Source organism: Mobula birostris, chromosome 7, assembly GCF_030028105.1.
Source record: "Mobula birostris isolate sMobBir1 chromosome 7, sMobBir1.hap1, whole genome shotgun sequence".
Taxonomy (NCBI): Eukaryota; Metazoa; Chordata; class Chondrichthyes; order Myliobatiformes; family Myliobatidae; genus Mobula; species Mobula birostris.
This window is the reverse complement of record NC_092376.1, coordinates 114,202,022-114,223,118: the sequence shown is the minus strand read 5'-3', so window position 1 is coordinate 114,223,118 and position 21,097 is coordinate 114,202,022. Positions and strand designations below refer to the sequence as shown.

At 40.4% G+C, this 21,097-nt stretch overlaps 1 protein-coding gene across 2 annotated transcripts; it reads left to right on the top strand.

Moving 5' to 3' along the window:
* Positions 1-3,152: 3,152 nt before the first annotated feature.
* On the top strand, positions 3,153-20,826 carry LOC140200796 (rab11 family-interacting protein 2-like). Of its 2 annotated transcripts, none has more exons than XM_072264404.1 (4): positions 3,153-3,663; positions 14,486-14,699; positions 17,316-17,364; positions 20,194-20,826. In XM_072264404.1, the coding sequence occupies exons 1-4, from the start codon at positions 3,320-3,322 to the stop codon at positions 20,688-20,690; spliced, it is 1,104 nt and encodes a 367-aa protein (XP_072120505.1). In that variant the 5' UTR covers positions 3,153-3,319; the 3' UTR covers positions 20,691-20,826. The 2 variants fall into 2 exon arrangements, with proteins under 2 accessions (XP_072120505.1, XP_072120506.1); XM_072264405.1 differs by having other exon boundaries at positions 20,294-20,424.
* Positions 20,827-21,097: the final 271 nt, after the last annotated feature.

Genomic DNA, 21,097 nt, shown 5'->3' with positions numbered 1-21,097 from the left:
AGGCAACTCTGATTACTTGTTTTAAGCCTAGATGAACATCGCAGCTACTGTTTAGTGGCCTACAAGTAAATAATAATTTATCCCAGATTCTAATTCTATGATTGCCAAACCAGGTTAACATTCATGTCTGTACTGATCACTTCCCTTACTTTTGGCACTGCTGCTAGCCCTTTTCCCTTTTGCTCATCCTTGAGCATCAAGCATCACAAACACCCAGTTTGCAGGTTTCTTCACTCTGAAAGCATAGGTTCATTATGACAATAACTCATATCTACTTATTTTGATCTGTGCAATTAATTCATCTATCCTGTTCCTAACATTATTTATTTAAATAACTTTGATTTTACCCTTTTCCCCAATTTCCATTTGCAGTTTTGATTCTCTCCTTTCAGATTATGACCCTCCTTCCAAACTAGTTTAAACACACTCCAAACACTGTAAAAAGAACAAATGAACTTACAGCTCATTTTGGGCATAGGAGTTGCAGTACATTGATCAGCAGCCACAAAGTTGTACAAATTGTACTCTGTAATGTCATGGACTAGCATGTTCTTCATCCCTTTCCATTAAACCAGTTAATGAATCCTAACATATGTATTAAGTGCAAAAGTATATTCCAGAAGTATACCAGACAACCCAGTAGATGAGAGAGCAAAATTGTGATGCATCAATACAAATCCACTTGCAAAATAGTCAGTGTATTTAGCATTCTGTAGAGAGTTTACTATTTCCCACAATGATTGGGTCAAAGATCTGTTGTACAGAAAATTTAAATGGATTAAGAAGCTAATAAGACTTAAAGACCCCATGAACATCTTCACCTTTCACAAAGACAGAGCCTAGTTCTTGGGTGTAAATGCTAAAACAGGGGCATCTGCAACCACTTACAGTTAAATGACCTAAGTAAGCAATTCTTCTCAACCTCAATGGAGTTCCAGTATCAGTGATGGCAGTGATTGCTCTTCAGTCATTTCTATTCACACCATGGACATTGAAGAACAGCTGAGCATACTTACTTTTTTAAGCAAAGGCTATGGGCAAACAAAACTTCTCAGCTTCAGTATTAAAGAATCACTTTCATACTGTTTTGCCCTTAGCTACGCCATACCAATACAATTGATTCCGTACGGACACTCTTTCAGCAAACTGAAAAGTTTGCCAAGCATATCCTGTCCATGAATTCAAACTACCCAATTGTTGTCTGTCAGCCATCTCTTAATCATTAACAAAGTCCAAGAGCGCTATCAAGCAACACTCGATCTGAAATAATCCATTCCCAGAGGCAAAAGAAGAATGGCTGCCTTTATGTTCCAGAAAAAAAATGAGCCCTAGTAAAACTGTGAAAGACCTGTTACTGGTTGAAAACATGCATGACAAAATGGTTAGAGATGAATTATCGCAGAACCAGAACATCACTGATAGGATATCTCGGAACAACATGTCATTACCCCAATTATTTAAAACAGATGTTTAGAATAAAACGAAACTCTCTACATTTTTCTTGGTTCTCCTCTTCCTTTCATTTTATTTATGTTATAAAGTTGAAATTGTATTTTCAATACCATGCCTTCAACAAATAGACATTTGATATACTCCCATTCCTTTGCACTTCAACTTCCAATACAAAAAAACCTTCTTCTTACCCAGTGCCTCACAATCAAGATTCTCTTCCAGCTCAAAGAAGTAGGTCTTATCCCAACATAATTGGCAGCGGAGACCAATTCTCCAGATTATTTTCAAGAAAGAGTTAGATAGAGCTCTTAAAGATAGTGGAGTGAAGGGATATGGGGATAAGGCAGGAAAAGGGTACTGATTGTGGATGATCAGCCATGATCACAGTGAATGGTGGTGCTGGCTTAAAGGGCTGAATGGCCTACTCCTGCACCTATTGTCTAGTGAGTTCTTTTAACAGAGGCTTGCCATTGCACACCAGCTATCACACCCTCTGAACAAAATGAAGTCTTGGTTCGTTGGTGAGAAGGTCCAAGCTAATTGGAGATCAGGCTTTTCTATTTAAACTCAGTACACATAAATACCAGTAATTACTAGATCTTAAACATATTCCATTACTTCCAAATGAATATCTAGTAACGAACCTCAACTCTATTTTAGTGTGGAGCTTGATAGAATTAAAGCCTGTAATCATGCTATATCTCCAAATTTAAAAGAAGTGTGTTACACTCAAGATGTACGATGATAATATATATAATGATTATGCGGGGTTTAAGTCACATTAGAAGTCTCAGAAGCATACGCGGTAAAGTTTATTCTCATTATCAGACCTCAGATTTTGTTTTCTTTTTCCTTTGAACTTGCCCAAGTCTATGTTCTTGGCAAGACTATCCAATTTTTGGCGAATACTTGACTGTTGCCAAAAACAGCTTCCGTGTTGAAATAAATAGCTTGCCATTTGCAATGAAATATTATTCACTGTTTGCACCCTAAGCTCTTTATTAGAATCCGGGCAAGTATTAAATTCTTTTTCTATAGACTCCAGCCTGAAATTAATTTCTGTTGCCCCAAGCACGTTTTTTTTAAGTTGGCATAGCACCTACACTATACCTGCCATTATTTTAATTGACATTAAACAGGCAACTGGACATCAAAACATCACGTCTCGGATGTTCTTAGCAAGTCTCTACGAACGGGGATAACTCTTTCGATAAGATTAAGGTGTTTAGGAAAGCAAATAGTTAGGGGCGGTAACTGTAACAGATCAAATTGCTTATTTTGATGCTTTATAGCCATTGAAATGGGTCATAATTCTTTAATAAAAGTACTTTGCTATTTTTTTCAGGGAGCAATGATTCCAAGTCCAACAGTCACTGTGAAGTCACGAACAATATTGAGCTATTAGAAGCCATTCTTCTCCCGTTATTACAGATTTTTGGTACTAAACACGATGAAAATCCACACAAATGAAATAGTCAAAAGACACACCAGACAACATCTAATCGGTCGAACGATGATGAGGAAAACGGCGGAGTGCGCATGCACGAAACCAAGGACCCGCTCCTGCAGGGAGAAGGCAAGGCACGCGTAGCAGCTGCGCGTGAGTCACGCATGCCGTCAGTGGGGGAGGGGGAGGGGAAACGGGGAATGAATGCGCGCGACGTGACTGGGTGACGCGTGACGTCACAAGCAGCGAGGAGCCGCGCGGCGCAGGCGTGAAGGCAGCTGACTGCAGGCCGTAGCTAGTCATGTGGCGGTGCCAGTGTGCCATGTCTCGTTGAAAGGTCTCCGTCAGTAGTGCCGGCGCCCGTGTCCGTGTTAATTACATCCCCGCGCTGTCCTTCCACCCAATCCTCCTCCGATTCCCATGTCTGCCATCGAGCGGGACTGGTTTCCGACGCACCTGCGAGTGACGGTAATCGGCGCGAGGAATCTGAGGGCAAAGCGCAAGAAAGGCCCGAACAACTGCTACACGGTGATCCGCCTGGGCCCGGAGAAGTACCGAACCTCGGTGCATGGAGGCACGCTGAACCCCGAGTGGAAGGAGGAGTGCACCTTACAGCTGCCCCTCGTCCTTGACAACTCCGACAGGTGGACGCTGCACCTGACCGTCAAACACAACAACACGCGGCTGCCTGTCGATGACTTTCTGGGTCACGTGAGCGTACCCATTGCTGAGCTTTACCAGAACAAGAACAGGAGGAAGAACGAGTAAGCCCCGCTCTTGGATGAAAATTCCCGCCTTTTCTCCAGCTCCACTGTCAGCCCTGTCTACAATTGCTTATTTCCCCTAACCTCCTCTAGATGGCTATAACTCGCCGACATAGATTTTGAGAGTGAACGGGGGGGGGGGGGGGAGCGCTTAGGAGTAGTTTTTGCAACTGGGTTATGGTTGGGGTGTTACACCCGTCGCCTAAAAATGTAGACCTCAGTGACATGCAGACGTGTTATGTAACAGGCTACTGTATTTTTAAAAAAAACTTAAATTGTATTCCATTATTTAGTGGTGCTATTTTTATAATATGCATAACAAGACAAAGGGGATTTGGTTGAAACTGGCATGAGAAACAAGAGAACTAATAGGTGATTCTGCCTTTCACATTTGAAGGCGTTATTCGAAACATTTAATCTTTACCACGTTGTACCTCTTTAATCTTACAGGTTGAATATCTGTCAACCTCTGCTATAAATTTATTCAGTAACTCATGATTTGTGATCCTCAGGGAAAAGAATCCTCTTCATCTGTCAGAAATTAACAGCCCCTTGTTCTGAAACTACATGCCCTAGTTCTGGATAACCTTACTTGGGGAAACAATTCTAAGCATCCACACTTTCAAGCCTGTCAGTATATTTATCTCAAAGAAAATCACCTTTGATACTCCCATGAGTATAGGTGTAACCTGCTTAGTCGTTCTGTACAAAATCAACCCTTTCATCCCACTAAATAAGGAAATGAGCCTTCTTTGCACTGCCTGTAGTGCAAGCGTGTCATTTCCTGAGTAGTTCTGGATGGACGAAAGAGGTTTGTTGTGCAGAGGATGGTGTGGTCAGTTGCATATGGCTAGAGTCAGTGATCAGAATATAGTTTGTCGTGCAGCCAGAGCCAGGGACAAGAATGTGGTTTTTAAAGGTTAGCTTTATCTGTCACATGTACATCAGGACATCGAGTGAAGTGTGTTCCCGAACCAGTTCATCTTTGGAATGTGTAAGGATACTGGAGCATCTGGAGAAAATCTTGCATTGACAGGGAGAACATGCAAACTCCTTACAGACAGCGGTGGAACTGAACCGAGGTCACTGGTGCTATAATAGCGTTGGGCTAATCACTGCACTACCATGCCGCCCACAGAATGTTTAACGTGCAGTAAAGCCAAGGCAAAGAACGTGGATTAATTGTAGCCAGTTTCAGCGATCAGACTGGTTACAGGCATGTGAATTCCAGGGATCAGAATGTGGCTCGTGTGTGGACTGATTCTGGGCTTGCTGTGGTTTAGTGTGGAAGCTGAACTGTTTGTCCAGAACAAGGGCAGTTAGGTGTGCGACCAGAGCCTTGACTGAAGCCTGGTATGAACTTAGGCACGAGTGTGGGCAAGGAAGGAATGAGTAGCCAGGAGGGAGATGATGGGCAGATGCTTCTGTTGTGCACAAGCATGTTAGTATGCTGGGCAGCATCTACACATGTCTACCAATGCGTGTGCAGTAATTTAAATGCTGCAGAGCTTGCTCTTCTGTTTCCTTTGTCACTGCATCAAGATCGTGCTCTGTAAATGCCTTGTAAAATCTGGTGTACAACAGTTACTCCACTTTAAAAACAAATCACAGGAAACGAACTCCTGAATTGGAAGTTTACAATGTGAATGTCAGGACACTCATCAATAATTCTAATAAGAATAAACATGAATGTCACTATCATCATAATGCAGGAATAGTGTATATTTCCATCAGCATAATGAGTGAGGCATAATGAGGAGATGGCCAGTATACAGTGCGTATCCCTCTTCTATGTACGTGGGGGTGGGAAGGTGCACAGAATTGAAGAACAGCATCATCGACGATGGACATGATTTTCACTTCCAATTCCAAGAAAAATGACTGAACAACATAGCCCGCTTCAAATTCACCAAACCCTTTGACCCTTTCAATTGGGAGGGATTGGGCGACCCTCTTCAATGTCTGCAGCCTGCAGAAATTCAGCATTATCTTATGCTGTTCCTTGGTAGCATGCAATCTGTTATTAACCACAGGGTCCATAACAGAAACATTCACAGTAAAACAAACCTGCTGTACAATTTTTGACAAACTTTCTTTCCACATTGTGCATCTCATTTCTGATCCATATAGTTATTCGAAAGTCTTCTTATGCCTGCCTCAAATATTTTCTCTGGCAGTTTGCTCCGTATATGCATTACCCTCTGTATGAAGAGGTTGCCGCTCAGGTTCATTTTAAGTCTTCTCCCTTCACCTTAAAACTGTGTCCACTAGTTTTCAGTCTCTTTCCCTGAGAAATAGACTGTGTGCATTCACTGTATTTATGCCTGTTCTTATTTTATACACCTGTATAAGATCACCTTCCTAGACAACAAGGAATGAAGTCCTAGTCTGCCTACAACTCAGACTCTTGAGTCCTAGCAACATTCTTATATATTTTCTTTGCACATTTTTCAGCTTAATTACACCCTTCTTAAAAGAGTGACCAAATTGTACACAATTCTCCAAGTGCGACCTCATCAGCATTTTGCACTACTGCAACTTACCATCCCCACTCTTATACTCAGTGCTCTGACTGATGAAGGGCAGCAGGCCAAAAACTAGTATTACCTCAAATCTAATCAAGATCTTGCCCCCAATACCTGTTTGTACCACTGGATCCTGGATTTCCTCACTTGCAGACCCCAGTCAGTTTGGATTGGCAACAACATCTCCTCCATAGCATAGGTACACCAGAAGACTCTGTGCTTGGCCTCCTGATCTACTCTCTTTACAGTTGTGACTGTGTGGCTGAGTGGTGCCGCAACAACAACCTCTCACTCAATGTTAGCAAGACCGAGAAGCTGATTATTGTCTTGGAGGAGGAAACGGGAGGTTCATGGGCCAGTCCTCGCTGGAGGATCAGAGGTGCAGAGGGTCAGCAACTTTAAATTCCTCAATGTTATCATTTCTGAGGACCTGTCCTGGGTTCAGCACGTAAGTGCAATTACAATGAAGGCACTTCCAGCACCTTGAATAGAAATTTGTGAAAATTCAGCATGTCATCTGAAAATTTGACATACTTCTTTATATGTATGGTAGGGAGTAAACTGACTGGTTGTTTCATGGCCTGATATGGAAACACCAATGTCCTTGAATACAGAAGCCTCCCAAAAGTAGTAGATACAGCCCAGTCCATCACAGATAAAGCTCCCCCCTCCCCACTATTGAGCACATCTACAAAGAGCGCTGTTGCAGGAAAGCAGCATCCATCGTCAAGAGCCCTCACCACTCAGACCATGCTCTCTTCCCACTGAAGCCATCAGGAAGGACGTACAAGAGCCTCAACTCCTACTCCACCAGGTCCAGCAACAGTTATTTTGCTTCAACTATCAGGTTCTTGAACCAGAGGGATCACTTCACTCACCCCATCCCTGAACTGATTCCACAACCTATGGACTTTCAAGGATTCTAAACAATCATGTTTCAGATATTTATTAATATTTTGTTTTTTTTTGTACTTGCACAGTTTGTTGTCTTTTGCACATTGGTGGTTTGTCCATCTTTGTGTTTTTTCATTGATTCTATTGTGTTTCTTTGTATTTACTGTGAATGCCCACAAGAAAATGAATCTCAAGTGACATATATGTACTTTGATAATAAATTAACTTTGAACCTACTTTACCACCCCTGTGCCCCAACTGGTGAAGGGCAGCGTGCCAAACAGCTACTGTAGTCTTATCTGTAATGACACTTTAAGCTAGCTGTGAACCTGAACTCCCAGTTCCTCTGTTTTACTCCACTTCCCAGGGTGCTCAGATTCACTCTTCTGTCCTATACTAGTTGGACTTCCAAAAATGCAACAGCTTCCACTCTTCTCGATTGAACTGTATTAGCCAGTTCCAGGCTTACTTAGCAAGATCCCCCTATAATTTTTGGTAATTCTGACCTTAATACTTTTAACTAATGATAACTAATTTTTAGTTCCCCACAGCAGTTTGGAACCCACAGCTTGAGAAGAAAGGTTCAAACACAAGCTTTTGCTGTCTCCTGGTTTATCACAATATAAGGAGAAATCCTTATTTGTTGGAATATATGGGCAGATACTCCTGAAGCACGTGCACAGGCGTGAGCCACTTGCTCCCAAAATTTTATTCCCACCTTGCTTGTCACAGTAGACTGGGAAGCTACTTTTGTTTCTGGAAGACTCCACAATCTTAGAACATATTGTTTGTAGCTGCCACTCCAATTTCAGATTTTAGTGAAATGGACTGATACGATATATTTTCGTAGCTTGACAATAATTTAAAACTGTTGATCAATCTTACAGGCTAAACTGTTGAACTTAATTATATCCTCACGTTATACCTATGTGTGCACAGTTGCCAATAAAAGTAATTGAAATTTGATCTTAATTCAAAGTAGTTTAATATCTTGTATTTCTGTTAATATAAAATTATATCAGTTCCAGTTATCTTAGTATTTTGTAGTAAAGACATGGATGTCCTGCTTCTTTAATAAGGTAAAGCTGTGATCTATTGTAATTCATAAATCATCAGCCAGGGCAAATATTGATCTCAATAATACAACATTTTTTTATCAAATTATAGTTTCTTGGTAAGGTTACCATTTGGAAGCCCAGTATATTTGACAGGGCATTGAGTAGTAGCGAGTTGATTTTTGTTAAGCATAATGAAGGTTGTACAGTATTGTTTCAGATTTTTATTTAGTAAGGTAGGTGTTAAATTCAGCAAATTAGGACCTTTACATCACTCACATTTTTTGATGGAGTCTGATAATTAATTTTATAATGGCACCTTTTTCATTTAATAGGGTACAAACCAGATTTTTTGACTGATCAGGATTACTGCTATCTGACTGAAGCTGTGGAGAATGCCCTTGATGATTTATTGAGTAATACATTATTTGTAATGAACTGATTGTTTATGTAGAAATATAATTGCTTAATTAATGATGAGTGGAGAGCAAAGTCGCCATATCTCAGTATATAAATTACTTAATCCACTGTACAAGCCCAATCATGTATTTTTTATACATAATATATGTACCGTTTTCTACTAATAATGCTTCATACGAGGCTGTGATGTATTAAGAGTTAACCTCAATACTTAGTTGCAAAGAAACAATCATCCAAAGTTACAGTTGATATCTTTTCACATTGCATATAATCTCAACCAATTTTGATCAGATTCAACATCAATTATATTAATCTAATTATGCAATTATTCTTCTACATAAACAATCAGTTAATTACAAGTAGCATTATTTAATAAACCATCAAAGGCATTCTCCACAGTTTCAGGCATATCTAAAATCATAAATTACTTCTGTTTATAAGTCTTGATTGAATATGCTGTATTTTAACAAATATTTTTATTTCTAATTTACCTTACAGCATTTCAAGCTATCTAATTAATTGACTCAATTTGAAACTATCTGTATTGGACTCCATTTGTTCCTTTATGGAAGCTTGTTTTAACATAGAAACATAGAAAATAGGTGCAGGAGTAGGCCATTCGGCCCTTCGAGCCTGCACCGCCATTTATTATCATGGCTGATCATCCAACTCAGAACCCCGCCCCAGCCTTCCCTCCATACCCCCTGACCCCGGTAGCCACAAGGGCCATATCTAACTCCCTCTTAAATACAGCCAATGAACTGGCCTCAACTGTTTCCTGTGGCAGAGAATTCCACAGATTCACCACTCTCTGTGTGAAGAAGTTTTTCCTAATCTCAGTCCTAAAAGGCTTCCCCTCTATCCTCAAACTGTGACCCCTCGTTCTGGACTTCCCCAACATCGGGAACAACCTTCCTGCATCTAGCCTGTCCAATCCCTTTAGGATCTTATACGTTTCAATCAGATCCCCCCTCAATCTTCTAAATTCCAACGAGTACAAGCCCAGTTCATCCAGTCTTTCTTCATATGAAAGTCCTGCCGTCCCAGGAATCAATCTGGTGAACCTTCTTTGTACTCCCTCTATGGCAAGGATGTCTTTCCTCAGATTAGGGGACCAAAACTGCACACAATACTCCAGGTGTGGTCTCACCAAGGCCTTGTACAACTGCAGTAGTACCTCCCTGCTCCTGTACTCAAATCCTCCGCTATAAATGCCAGCATACCATTCGCCTTTTTCACCGCCTGCTGTACCTGCATGCCCACTTTCAATGACTGGTGTATAATGACACCCAGGTCTCGTTGTACCTCCCCTTTTCCTAATCGGCCACCATTCAGATAATAATCTGTTTTCCTATTTTTGCCACCAAAGTGGATAACTTCACATTTATCCACATTAAATTACATCTGCCATGAATTTGCCCACTCACCCAACCTATCCAAGTCACCCTGCATCCTCTTAGCATCCTCCTCACAGCTAACACTGCCACCCAGCTTCGTGTCATCCGCAAACTTGGAGATGCTGCATTTAATTCCCTCATCCAAGTCATTAATATATATTGTAAACAACTGGGGTCCCAGCACTGAGCCTTGCGGTACCCCACTAGTCACCGCCTGCCATTCTGAAAAGGTCCTGTTTATTCCCACTCTTTGCTTCCTGTCTGCTAACCAACTCTCCACCCACACCAATATCTTACCCCCAATACCGTGTGCTTTAAGTTTGCACACTAATCTCCTGTGTGGGACCTTGTCAAAAGCCTTCTGAAAATCCAAATATACCACATCCACTGGTTCTCCCCTATCCACTCTACTAGTTACATCCTCAAAAAATTCTATGAGATTCGTCAGACATGATTTTCCTTTCACAAATCCATGCTGACTTTGTCCAATCATTTCACCGCTTTCCAAATGTGCTGTTATCACATCCTTGATAACTGACTCCAGCAGTTTCCCCACCACCGACGTTAGGCTAACCGGTCTATAATTCCCCGGTTTCTCTCTCCCTCCTTTTTTAAAATTGGAGTTACATTAGCCACCCTCCAATCCTCAGGAACTAGTCCAGAATCTAACGAGTTTTGAAAAATTATCACTAATGCATCCACTATTTCTTGGGCTACTTCCTTAAGCACCCTGGGATGCAGACCATCTGGCCCTGGGGATTTATCTGCCTTCAATCCCTTCAATTTACCTAACACCACTTCCCTACTAACATGTATTTCGCTCAGTTCCTCCATCTCACTGGACCCTCTGTCCCCTACTATTTCTGGAAGATTATTTATGTCCTCCTTAGTGAAGACAGAACCAAAGTAATTATTCAATTGGTCTGCCATGTCCTTGCTCCCCATAATCAATTCACCTGTTTCTGTCTGCAGGGGACCTACATTTGTCTTTACCAGTCTTTTCCTTTTTACATATCTATAAAAGCTTTTACAGTCCGTTTTTATGTTTCCTGCCAGTTTTCTCTCATAATCTTTTTTCCCCTTCCTAATTAAGCCCTTTGTCCTCCTCTGCTGAACTCTGAATTTCTCCCAGTCCTCAGGTGAGCCACTTTCTCTGGCTAATTTATATGCTTCTTCTTTGGAATTGATACTATCCCTAATTTCTCTTGTCAGCCACGGGTGCACTACCTTCCTTGATTTATTCTTTTGCCAAACTGGGATGAACAATTGTTGTAGTTCATCCATGCAACCTTTAAATGCTTGCCATTGCATATCCACCGTCAATCCTTTAAGTGTCATTTGCCAGTCTATCTTAGCTAATTCACGTCTCATACCTTCAAAGTTACCCCTCTTTAAGTTCAGAACCTTTGTTTCTGAATTAACTATGTCACTCTCCATCTTAATGAAGAATTCCACCATATTATGGTCACTGTTACCCAAGGGGCCTCTCACGACAAGATTGCTAATTAACCCTTCCTCATTGCTCAAAACCCAGTCCAGAATAGCCTGCTCTCTAGTTGGTTCCTCGACATGTTTGATACATACCATACTCTTTCAGCTGTTGAATCTAGGTTACACATAGTACTGATATGTTCCAATATGTTAATATTAATTTTTTAACTAAACCCAGTGTAGTTTGATGTTGTGTGAGTAGAATACAAAAGGAAATGTTCTGAATTGGTTTATTCCCTGCACACTATTATAGTCATAACTTATTCATTCGCATAGTCTTTTTGGAAAAAAAATAGTATGATCTCATAATTGTGAAATTCCAGAAGGCTATTTCTTTATAGAACTAATTCACTTGTTAAAAGACTGGTGGAAACAATGTCAATCAGTACCTTCAAAGGAATTTGATGGGCAGGTAGGAGAGAATATTATTTAAGATTATGGAGAAAGAATGGACTTGACAGAATTGCTGTACTGGAAATTGTTCACTTAGCTGAATGATCTCTTGTGACATAGCAATTCTAGCGTGTTCTTTGTCAATACATCTGAATCAGAAGGAAAATTAATGTTGGTTTAAAGTCTCTTCCAAAAAGTGCCACTTTTTATATTACAGCACATGTCAGCTGTGAATCTGTGCTCAAGTACCTGAAACTAAATTTGACATCTCATCTTTTCTGATTGAAAGTCAAGAGGGTACCCACTATTCTGGGAAAAACACCAGTCCCGACTGTAAATGTCGACTGTACCTCTTCCTATAGATGCTGCCTGGCCTGCTGCGTTCACCTGCATTTTTTTTGTGTGTGTGTTGCTTGAATAAATACAATAATAATTTTACACAAGATATTTGTTAAGCTTCAGTGTACAATTTTGAGAGCTGTCTCCGAACAAAGGTGATTAAAGACAGTATACTACAGAGACAAGACTTCTTAAATTCGTGGGAAGATGCCAGGGATAGATAGAAGTAAGAACTTGTACTGGGAAAAGTTCTACTGCACATCTAATAGAGGTCTTTAAAGCTATGAAGCTTTGTGTGTTGATTTGCTATTCTCTCCTATCATGCCTACCCATCTGTTACTCATAATGATTGCTAAAGTTAGTACTTATTGTGACATATTTATAAAAGGCATTTTATTATCACGGCACCACGGTAGTGTGGCGGTTAGCATAACACTTAAAGCTCCGGGAGCTGGAGTTCAATGTTCACTTCCAGTGTCATTTGTAAGGAGTCTATATATCCTCACAATGCAATTCGTGGGTTTTCTTTGGATGTACCTGTTTCCTCCCACATTCCAAAGGCGTACCAGTAAGTACATTAATTGGACATTGTAAATTGTCCTGTGACTAGACTAGGATTAAATGTGTGGCTGCTGGGTGGTGAGGCTCAAAGTGCCTATTCCATGCTGTATTTCAATCAGTCAATTAACTAATTAAAACAATATCAAGGGAGGGACTGGAGTCACCCCATCCTTATCTCCCTCCCCCCAAAAAAAGTAATTTGAATATCACCTCATCCTGTTGTTCAATAGGTATTTTTTGGTCATTTTGCAGGACTTTTATCCAGTTAGGTCTTTAGAAAAGTTAAAGGATGTCAATTCACTTCCCCCCCTCCCCCCCTCTCAAGAAACAGATTTGTAAAATTAGACGTTTTCTCAGATAAAAAAACATTCTACAAGAGCTACATTTCAGGAAAAAAAACTGTTTCTTCTCCCAGCCCCACTCAAAGCATGGAGTTCCTGGCAGAGTAAAGTCTGATGATAAACGGTTTTTAATGAGAGTCTGTTACTTAGATATTGAATTTTTCCCCTTATTTTGTGTGGCAATTGGAGCAAATTGGACGGTGCCATTAGGGTTAGTTGTAATACTACCTTAAATTTTTATATTGGCAGATTGTGGTTGCCCACTAAGCAAGCAGCTGCCATGTCACATACTGCATTGGAATTAGCTCAGAGTCCGTCAGTGCAAAAGAGGAAAATTGGAACAGGGTTGGGCAGGAGTGGGTTGTAGTGCGGTTAGGAGGTGAGTTCAGGGCATCAGAATAGAGAAAGCAAGAACGAAGAAGAAAGGAAAAATACCAGCGTAGTCTCCTGAAGGAGATTTTTGCTCTGCATACCCCATTCCCCCTACCCAACCACCACCACATGTACTATAATGTAAGTGACCAGAAGAAATTGTAATTGAATCCACAATTAAGGCCTCACTTAGAAGCATAGAGCACTGTACAGGTGTTGTGATCTGTGTTCAATGCTATCAGCTATAACATTTTCTTTAAATTAAAATGACATTGGGGAGAGGGAGGTTTTTAAACCAGAAACAGTGCGTTTTGAAGAAAAATAATTCAATCTAGTTGCCAGGTTTCTGCATGATTTGCTCCTTATTTTATTGTGAATATTAAAATGGTCTTATGATATCAGAATGCATACAAAATATGGTGCAAGGGAGAAGTGACAGAAGTATTAGCAAGAACTCATCATGGGAAGTATCCAATTCAATGATCCAGTGGACAAGACCTCTTCATAAAACCAAAAAAAAACATTTGCACCTAGTCTTTTTAAATCCAGTTTCTAGGCAAAGGTGTCATATTAGTACTTGAGTATTTATTTATGCATCTAATTTCTCAACTGTTGGAAATAGCATACAGCTGTACATTTGCTTAAGCATAAACTTGAAATAAATCATCCATAAATTTTGCGGAAGCTCAGTACCAAACCAGCACCAGGATTTAAAAAATAATATGTTTAATGTTATTTTCTTTACGTGTCAGTCAATAAAATGTTAAAGTCATGTTTTTAAGTAGAAAACACTTAGGAGTGGAGGAACTCGTCATCTGGAGATTGTAAAACATTTTGTTGGCAAGTTTCTGAGTAAAGAGTAAATGATAAACAGCAGAGTTTTTTCTTGAGAATAGCATTTACTATGATATTAAGGACTGCATCTGGCATGAGATTTTCATATAGAGTTGATATTTATGTGGAAATTGTGCTTGTGCCTGTGCTTGCTCTGTTTAAAAAAATAAAGTCATTGTTTGTTTTCATGTTTCTTACAGATGGTATGATCTTCAGTCAAAGCCAAACAAAGTGGCAAAAGATAGAGGCCAGCTCCAGCTTGCTTTTCAGTTCCTACGTGACAACATGACAGCAAGTGCATATGAGCTGTCCAGGGCTAGACCTCAGTCTGTGTTCAATAAGTTTAAGGATAAAGTAGCTTCCTTAAAGTATGGAATGTCACATGAGATTTTACCAAATGAAGAGCCCAGCACTGTGAGTAAATAACTTGTAATTCTTTTCTCTCCCCTGCATTGCATCTTCAAGTTGTGCAGAATAGAGTTGGTATTTTGGTGTAATTGGCTTTGAGAAGAATAGTAACACTATATAGAATATTAAGTCTTGGATTTAACAATTTGTGAGTACAGTAAAACTTCAGTAGTCTACTATCGTACTGTTCCTAAGACCCCCCCCCCCCATAGGTCAGTGAGTGGCTCAGCAGGTGTTATTTCCTGCACTCCCTTGAAAATCACAGTTCCTATCCTGCCTTGAAACTCAATGGCATCCTAGCTTTGATACTGCCATGAAGTTCATTGGGAAGCCAGTTCTCATGCTGCTTTGAAACTCACCAAGACCACAGCTCATGAATTTTTTGAACCTACTAGAACGTAGTTCCTTCTCACTCTTGAAACTCAGTCAGACCCAGGGTTGGTATCAGAATCAGGTTTATTAACATTGACAGATGTTGTGAACTTTGTTGTTTTGCAGAAGCAGTACTGTCCACTACCAAAAATTATTCTAGGCTACAATAAGAAATTTGTAAATAATAAAACGTGCAAAAAGAGAACAAAATAGTGGGTAGTGTTGATAGGATTATAGACCATTCTGTGAATCCTTGAACTCTAGGAGAGAAGAAGCTGCTCCTAAAATGTTGAGAGTGCGTCATTGGATTCCTGTGCTACCTTCTGATAGCAATAATGAGAAATGGGCGTGTCTTGTATGATGAGCGTCATTAATGATGGATCCTGTGCTCTTTTGAAACTCAGTGGAGCCCCCATTCTCACATTCGCTTGAAATTCAACGGGGTGCCGGTTCCCACATTCTCTGTAATATTATCAGATTGACTGGAAAATTGTGGTATTATTATGTGATATCTTAAAAGCCAGTAAATTTCACCTGTTAATAAGAGTTACACTGAATGTCCACATAATCTACCCATCCAGCAACAGCAAAGTTCCAAGCATGCAGAACTGATAGATTATTTGGGCAATTGATGTCAATCCTATTAATGGATAATCAACACTTTTTTAGATATTACCCAATAGTGTAATAAAAATTCTAGGTAATTTTATCTGGATTTTTACTGTAATGCACAATGTGAAGCTATGAAAATATCCTGTTATTATTTACTGCTCTTTGATTTTATTAATTTTCACTAAAATTTTATTTGTAAGGACAAGAGTCATGCTTCTCCCTTCCATGGAGCTAATGCTGGTCCCTGCCAAACTATTCTTTCAACCATGACAGTTCAAGCAAGATCTTTTTTCTTCCAAACTGGATGTGGGAATTAAGGGAGGAGCATATCCAGGTGTACCCATTTTTTGGAATTGAATATTGTTTATGTATCCTGGGCAGAAAATATGAATTGTGCTTCTTCCTGCCATGAGGGGAATACATCAGTATTTTCACTTTTAGCAAGGGGAGTCTACAGTATATGATAAGTCAGCAAAACTCCAAAGCATAAAATGCCACTATAGATGTTTTTGAATCCACAGTCACCAGTTCAGGATGAATGAGAGATATTGAAATTGGTGTGGTTCACAGTAAACACTAATAAATTAGTGTTCCTTTATGAGTTCCTGTCCAACTTAAAGCTTAATTCTAGAAATTGTTCCTTTTTGAAGTGTTGAAATTGAAACAGTTTGAGGGAGGTGGTGCTGCAGTGTTTCTGGGGCCCTGAGAAAGTTGGATATTGTGGGAGTAGAGATGTTGGTCCAGATTGTGTGGGACTGCTGTTGAATTGGATGTCTAAAAAAGTGCCAATACATTAAAAATCTTCACTGTTAAGGAAAAATTGCTATTATCACTTGGTGTAAGAGATCTCAGGTTGGATGCAAACACCCTGTAGTAGTTTGAATTTAGACTGTTTCTAATTTGAGTCCTGCTAAATGAATTTAGCAAACTGGTATGTCTATAATACTTCGAAATGAGCTTTGTCAGTCACTCGTTGAAGTGTGTGTCTGTTTTCAATCCAATTCAAATTTTATTGCTATTCAATCATACGGCCAAATGAGACAGCGTTACAATGGGATCACGGTGCCAAAATGCTATCCCAACAGTCACATGCAAGAACACATTCACAGAATAAGAATCTTGACTTGACCCCTCCCCCACCCCCACAGTACCACGGGCTGATGCACAGTCCTTGCACATCCAAGTCAACAAACCCATAGAGTATTAATAATAATCTTACAATTTCGTAAAGTATAGGGTCCATGATTATTTCTGATTGGATTACGAGGGGAACACTATTCCATTTACATAACCCAATTTTTTAGCATGGAATGCTGGATAGCCATCAAGAAAGTGAACCCTAATCATATTTACTCCTTCTAAGAGGGCAAACCTAAAAATGAATTATGGGTTTTCTAAACTTGTGTCCCGTCTATAAAGTGCTACCTCTGGGGATGAGGGCAAACCAGCGTGTTATTCTTCAGAATTAATTCTGATGTATTGCCCATCAACTTTTTTTAGTCTCAGTTGAGATGCAAAATTTAATGCAATGAGGGAGATAATAGAAAGTCGCATTGAAACATACAAGATGTTAAAGTATCCTTCGCCTGTTTGGCAGATCCTAAAACTTTTTAAACTATTTTGTGCTTTATTGAATAGAGCTTGAAACATCACAGAAATGGGAGAATGTCAAAATCACATAGTTACGGTAAGAAACCTAAGAAATTTATAGTTCCCTCCAAGCTTCTTACTTCAACTGAGTCAAGTGGTCTCTACCAGGATGGGTTGTTCATAAGGTGGTTCATTCCTTCCATCATTTACAAACAAGAGAAACTCTGCAGATGCTGGAAATCTGAGCAACACACCCAAAATGCTGGAGGAACAGCAGGCCAGGAAAAAAGTACAGTCAACGTTTCAGGCTGAAACTCTTCGTCAGGACTGGAGAAAGAAAAGCTGAAGAGTAGATTTGAAAGTTGGGGGGAGAGGAGACAGAAATGCCCGGGAATAGGTGAAATTTGGAGGGGGGAGGGATGGAGCAAAGAGCTAGGAAGTTGATTGGTGAAAGAGACAGAAGGCCATGGAAGAAAGAAAAAAAAGTGGGGAGGAGCACCAGAAGGAGGTGATGGGCAGGCAAGGAGATAACATGGGAGAGGGACAAGGGGATGGGAAATGGTGAAGAGGTGGGGTGGGGGATGTAGGCATTACTGGAAGTTTGAGAAATCGATGTTCATGCCATCAGGTTGCAGGCTACCCAAACAAAATATAAGGTGGTGCGCCTCCAACCTAAGTGTGGCCGTATCCTGTCGGTCCTCCAGAACAAATAGGATCTCCCAGTGGCTACCCATTTTAATTCTGCTTCCCATTCCCATTCAGATATGTCCTTCCATGGCCTCCTCCACTGTCAGGATAAGGACCCTGGTGCTTCTCCACCCTCCCCGCTTTTCTTTCTTCCGTAGCCTCTGCCCTTTTCACCAATCAACTTCCTAGCTCTTTGCTTCATCCCTCCCTCTCTAAGTTTCACCTATGGCCTGGTGTTTCTCTCTCCCCTTCCCCCCACCTATCAAATCTACTCCTCAGCTTTTTTTCTCCAGTCTTGCCAAAGGGTTTCAGCCCAAAACATCAACTGTACTTTTATCCATAGATGCTGCCTGGCCTGCTGAGTTCCTCCAGCATTTTGTGTGTGTTGCTCCTTCATTTACATTGGGTTTCCAATACACAAACTGATGATTCTCATTACCATGCTGAATTTGAATTCTTCTCCACTTTAAGCATTTATGTGCCAAGGATTCCCAAGAATCAGTGAGATGCTTCATTTCTCCAGAGAGCATCTGAGCACATCCTTGAATCTTTTTTTTTCTGTTTGCTTTGTTATTCCTTTCATGCAGAACTTTGAAGTACAATGACCATTTCAGGAGTCAGGTGTGCAGACACTGTGGCCTGCCCAAAGGAGTTGACTGAGTATAATCAGGGAAGTTGGCCTGGGAGAAGATGCCGGCATTCTGCAAATTCAGATCTATAAGTACCTATCTCTGACTCCATTTCCAACTCTTTCAATACCTTCATTATCCAGATCTAAACAGCAGGAGTTCATCCTGAATAAGTGAGGATGAACTACCCCAATAGCCATTCTAACGAGAAGTGAAATTGGACTGCTGACCAGAAACTTTTCCCTAAGGTACCCCTGTTTTATCTAGAAAGTTGTGATTGGCTATGGGGTAATTTCCTGAGCTCATTTTTAAAAAAAGTTGCTGCTGCCAGGAGAACAAGTTTGTCTTCCTCCATAGAAAACAAAACACAAAGATCAGCTATCCTAATCTCTAGTTAATATCACTGGAGAACTGCAACTATATTTGTACTACTTCTAGCCAGCCGCTTAAGAACCAAAGTGGCATGGGATGTGTATGGTTAAAATAAACAAATCATTCCTCATAAGAAAATGATTAATTGGAATGCCTTATGCTATTTTGAACTTAGTAAAGTTGTAGTTAGTAAACAAAGAAGTTCCGTTTTTGGTTTCGAAGTTATAGAAAACCTACAGCACAATTCAGGCCCTTCGGCCTACAAAGCTGTGCCGAACATGTCCCTACCTTAGAAATTACTTGGCTTACCTATAGCCCTCTATTTTACTAAGCTCCATGTACCTATCTAAAAGTCTCTTAAAAGACCCTATTGTATCCGCCTCCACCACTGTTGCCAACAGCCCATTCCACGCACTCACCACTCTCTAAGTAAAAAACTTACCCTGACACCACCTCTGTACCTACTCCCCAGCACCTTAAACCTGTGGCAACCATTTCAGCCCTGGGAAAAAGCATCTGGCTATCCACATGATTAATGCCTCTCATCATCTTAAACACCTCTATCAGGTCACCTCTCATTCTCTGTCGCTTCAAGGAGAAGAGGCCGAGTTTACTCAACCTATTCTCATAAGGCATGCTCCCCAATCCAGGCAACATCCTTGTAAATCTCCTCTGCACCCTTTCTATGGCTTCCACATACTTTCTGTAGTAAGGCAACCAGAACTGAGCACAGTACTCCAAGTGTGGTCTGACCAGGGTCCAATATAGCTGCAATATTACCTCTCGGCTCCTAAATTCAATTTCACGATTGATGAAGGCCAATACACCGTACGCCTTCTTAACCAGCTGCTTTGAGCATCCTATGGACTCGGACCCCAAGATCCCTCTGATCCTCCACACTGCCAAGAGTCTTACCATTAATACTATACTCTGCCATCATATTTGGCTACCAAAATGAACCACTTCACACTTATCTGGGTTGAACTCCATCTGCCACTTCTCAGCCCAGTTTTGCATCCTAACAATGTCCTGCTGTAACCTCTGACAGCTCTTCACGCTTTCCACAACACCTCCAACCTTTGTGTCATCAGCAAACTTACTAACCCATCCCTCCACTTCCTCGTCCAGGTCATTTATAAGATTTGTGAAGGAACTTAACATTTGTAAATAATAGCTTTATAAAGCTCCAGAAAAAGAGCTGTACTTCATTTCATGTATCTTTTGTTTTCATTACACAGTTGCTCAGATGGACTCCAGACAGGAAATAAATGCGACATTTAATTCAGCAGAAGCAAACAATCAAACTGAGCCTGAGGTTCATCCTTATCTTTTTCACAGTTTCCATAAAAACTCTGGAGATGATGTGCACACTAAGGTGAAGTTGAGGAAAGAAAACTCCTCCTTTGTAGAAGATAAATCTGAGACATCTGCTGCGAACCTGGAAGAAACAACAGCTGTGAAGCTGGAAGCGAAAGATACTGACCATAACAAAACATTAGAACCTGCTGTTGTTGCACCAGAGCTACCCAAAATAGAAACAAACCCAGGCAATATTTTAACATCTTATAACCATCCAGTAGAATTCTTAAAACCCTCTAGGTTTGATGATAAGTTGATCTTAACATCTTTCATGTTGGCTGGTGAAGGTCAGGATAGTGCAATTGAGAGATTGAAAATAAAGCCACCAACTTGTTGTGCCCAGTGCTTTCGGAATGCTGAGTTAAGAAGCAGGTAATAGCTTTAAATTGTCCATATGCACTCAGAACACCACAGGCTGTTGAAATTACCACAAAAATGGGCAATAAATCATGGCAGATTGTGGCAGAACACCCACATGATCCTGTCTTTACATGTGTTAAATAAAGTGAAACCATGCACCAATCCTATCTTTTTTTTCTTGTCTTCTCATTAATATGTAACCGTATTAAAATTAGCTGAGGCTTGGAACAAGAAGCAGATTTTTAAAGAGGTGTGATTTGGGACTTCTTGTTCAATTCCACCTAGAGCACTTCTGCATACCGTTAGTTGATACCTGGTTGGATAATTAGCTGATTGGCACCAGCCCATAGTAACTGTCAAGGCAGAAAGGCCTTCGTTGGAGTTGGTCAATATTGGAGGTGAAGATATGACCTGTTCAAAAGG

Excerpts from the sequence above, each read along its gene's own strand:
- LOC140200796 (XM_072264404.1), top strand. The coding sequence starts at position 3,320 with ATGTCTGCCATCGAGCGGGACTGGTTTCCGACGCACCTGCGAGTGACG. Across the intron at positions 14,700-17,315 it reads CAAATGAAGAGCCCAGCACT|AGCTTGAAACATCACAGAAA; the intron begins GTGAGTAAATAA and ends TTTATTGAATAG. Across the intron at positions 17,365-20,193 it reads GTCAAAATCACATAGTTACG|TTGCTCAGATGGACTCCAGA; the intron begins GTAAGAAACCTA and ends TTCATTACACAG.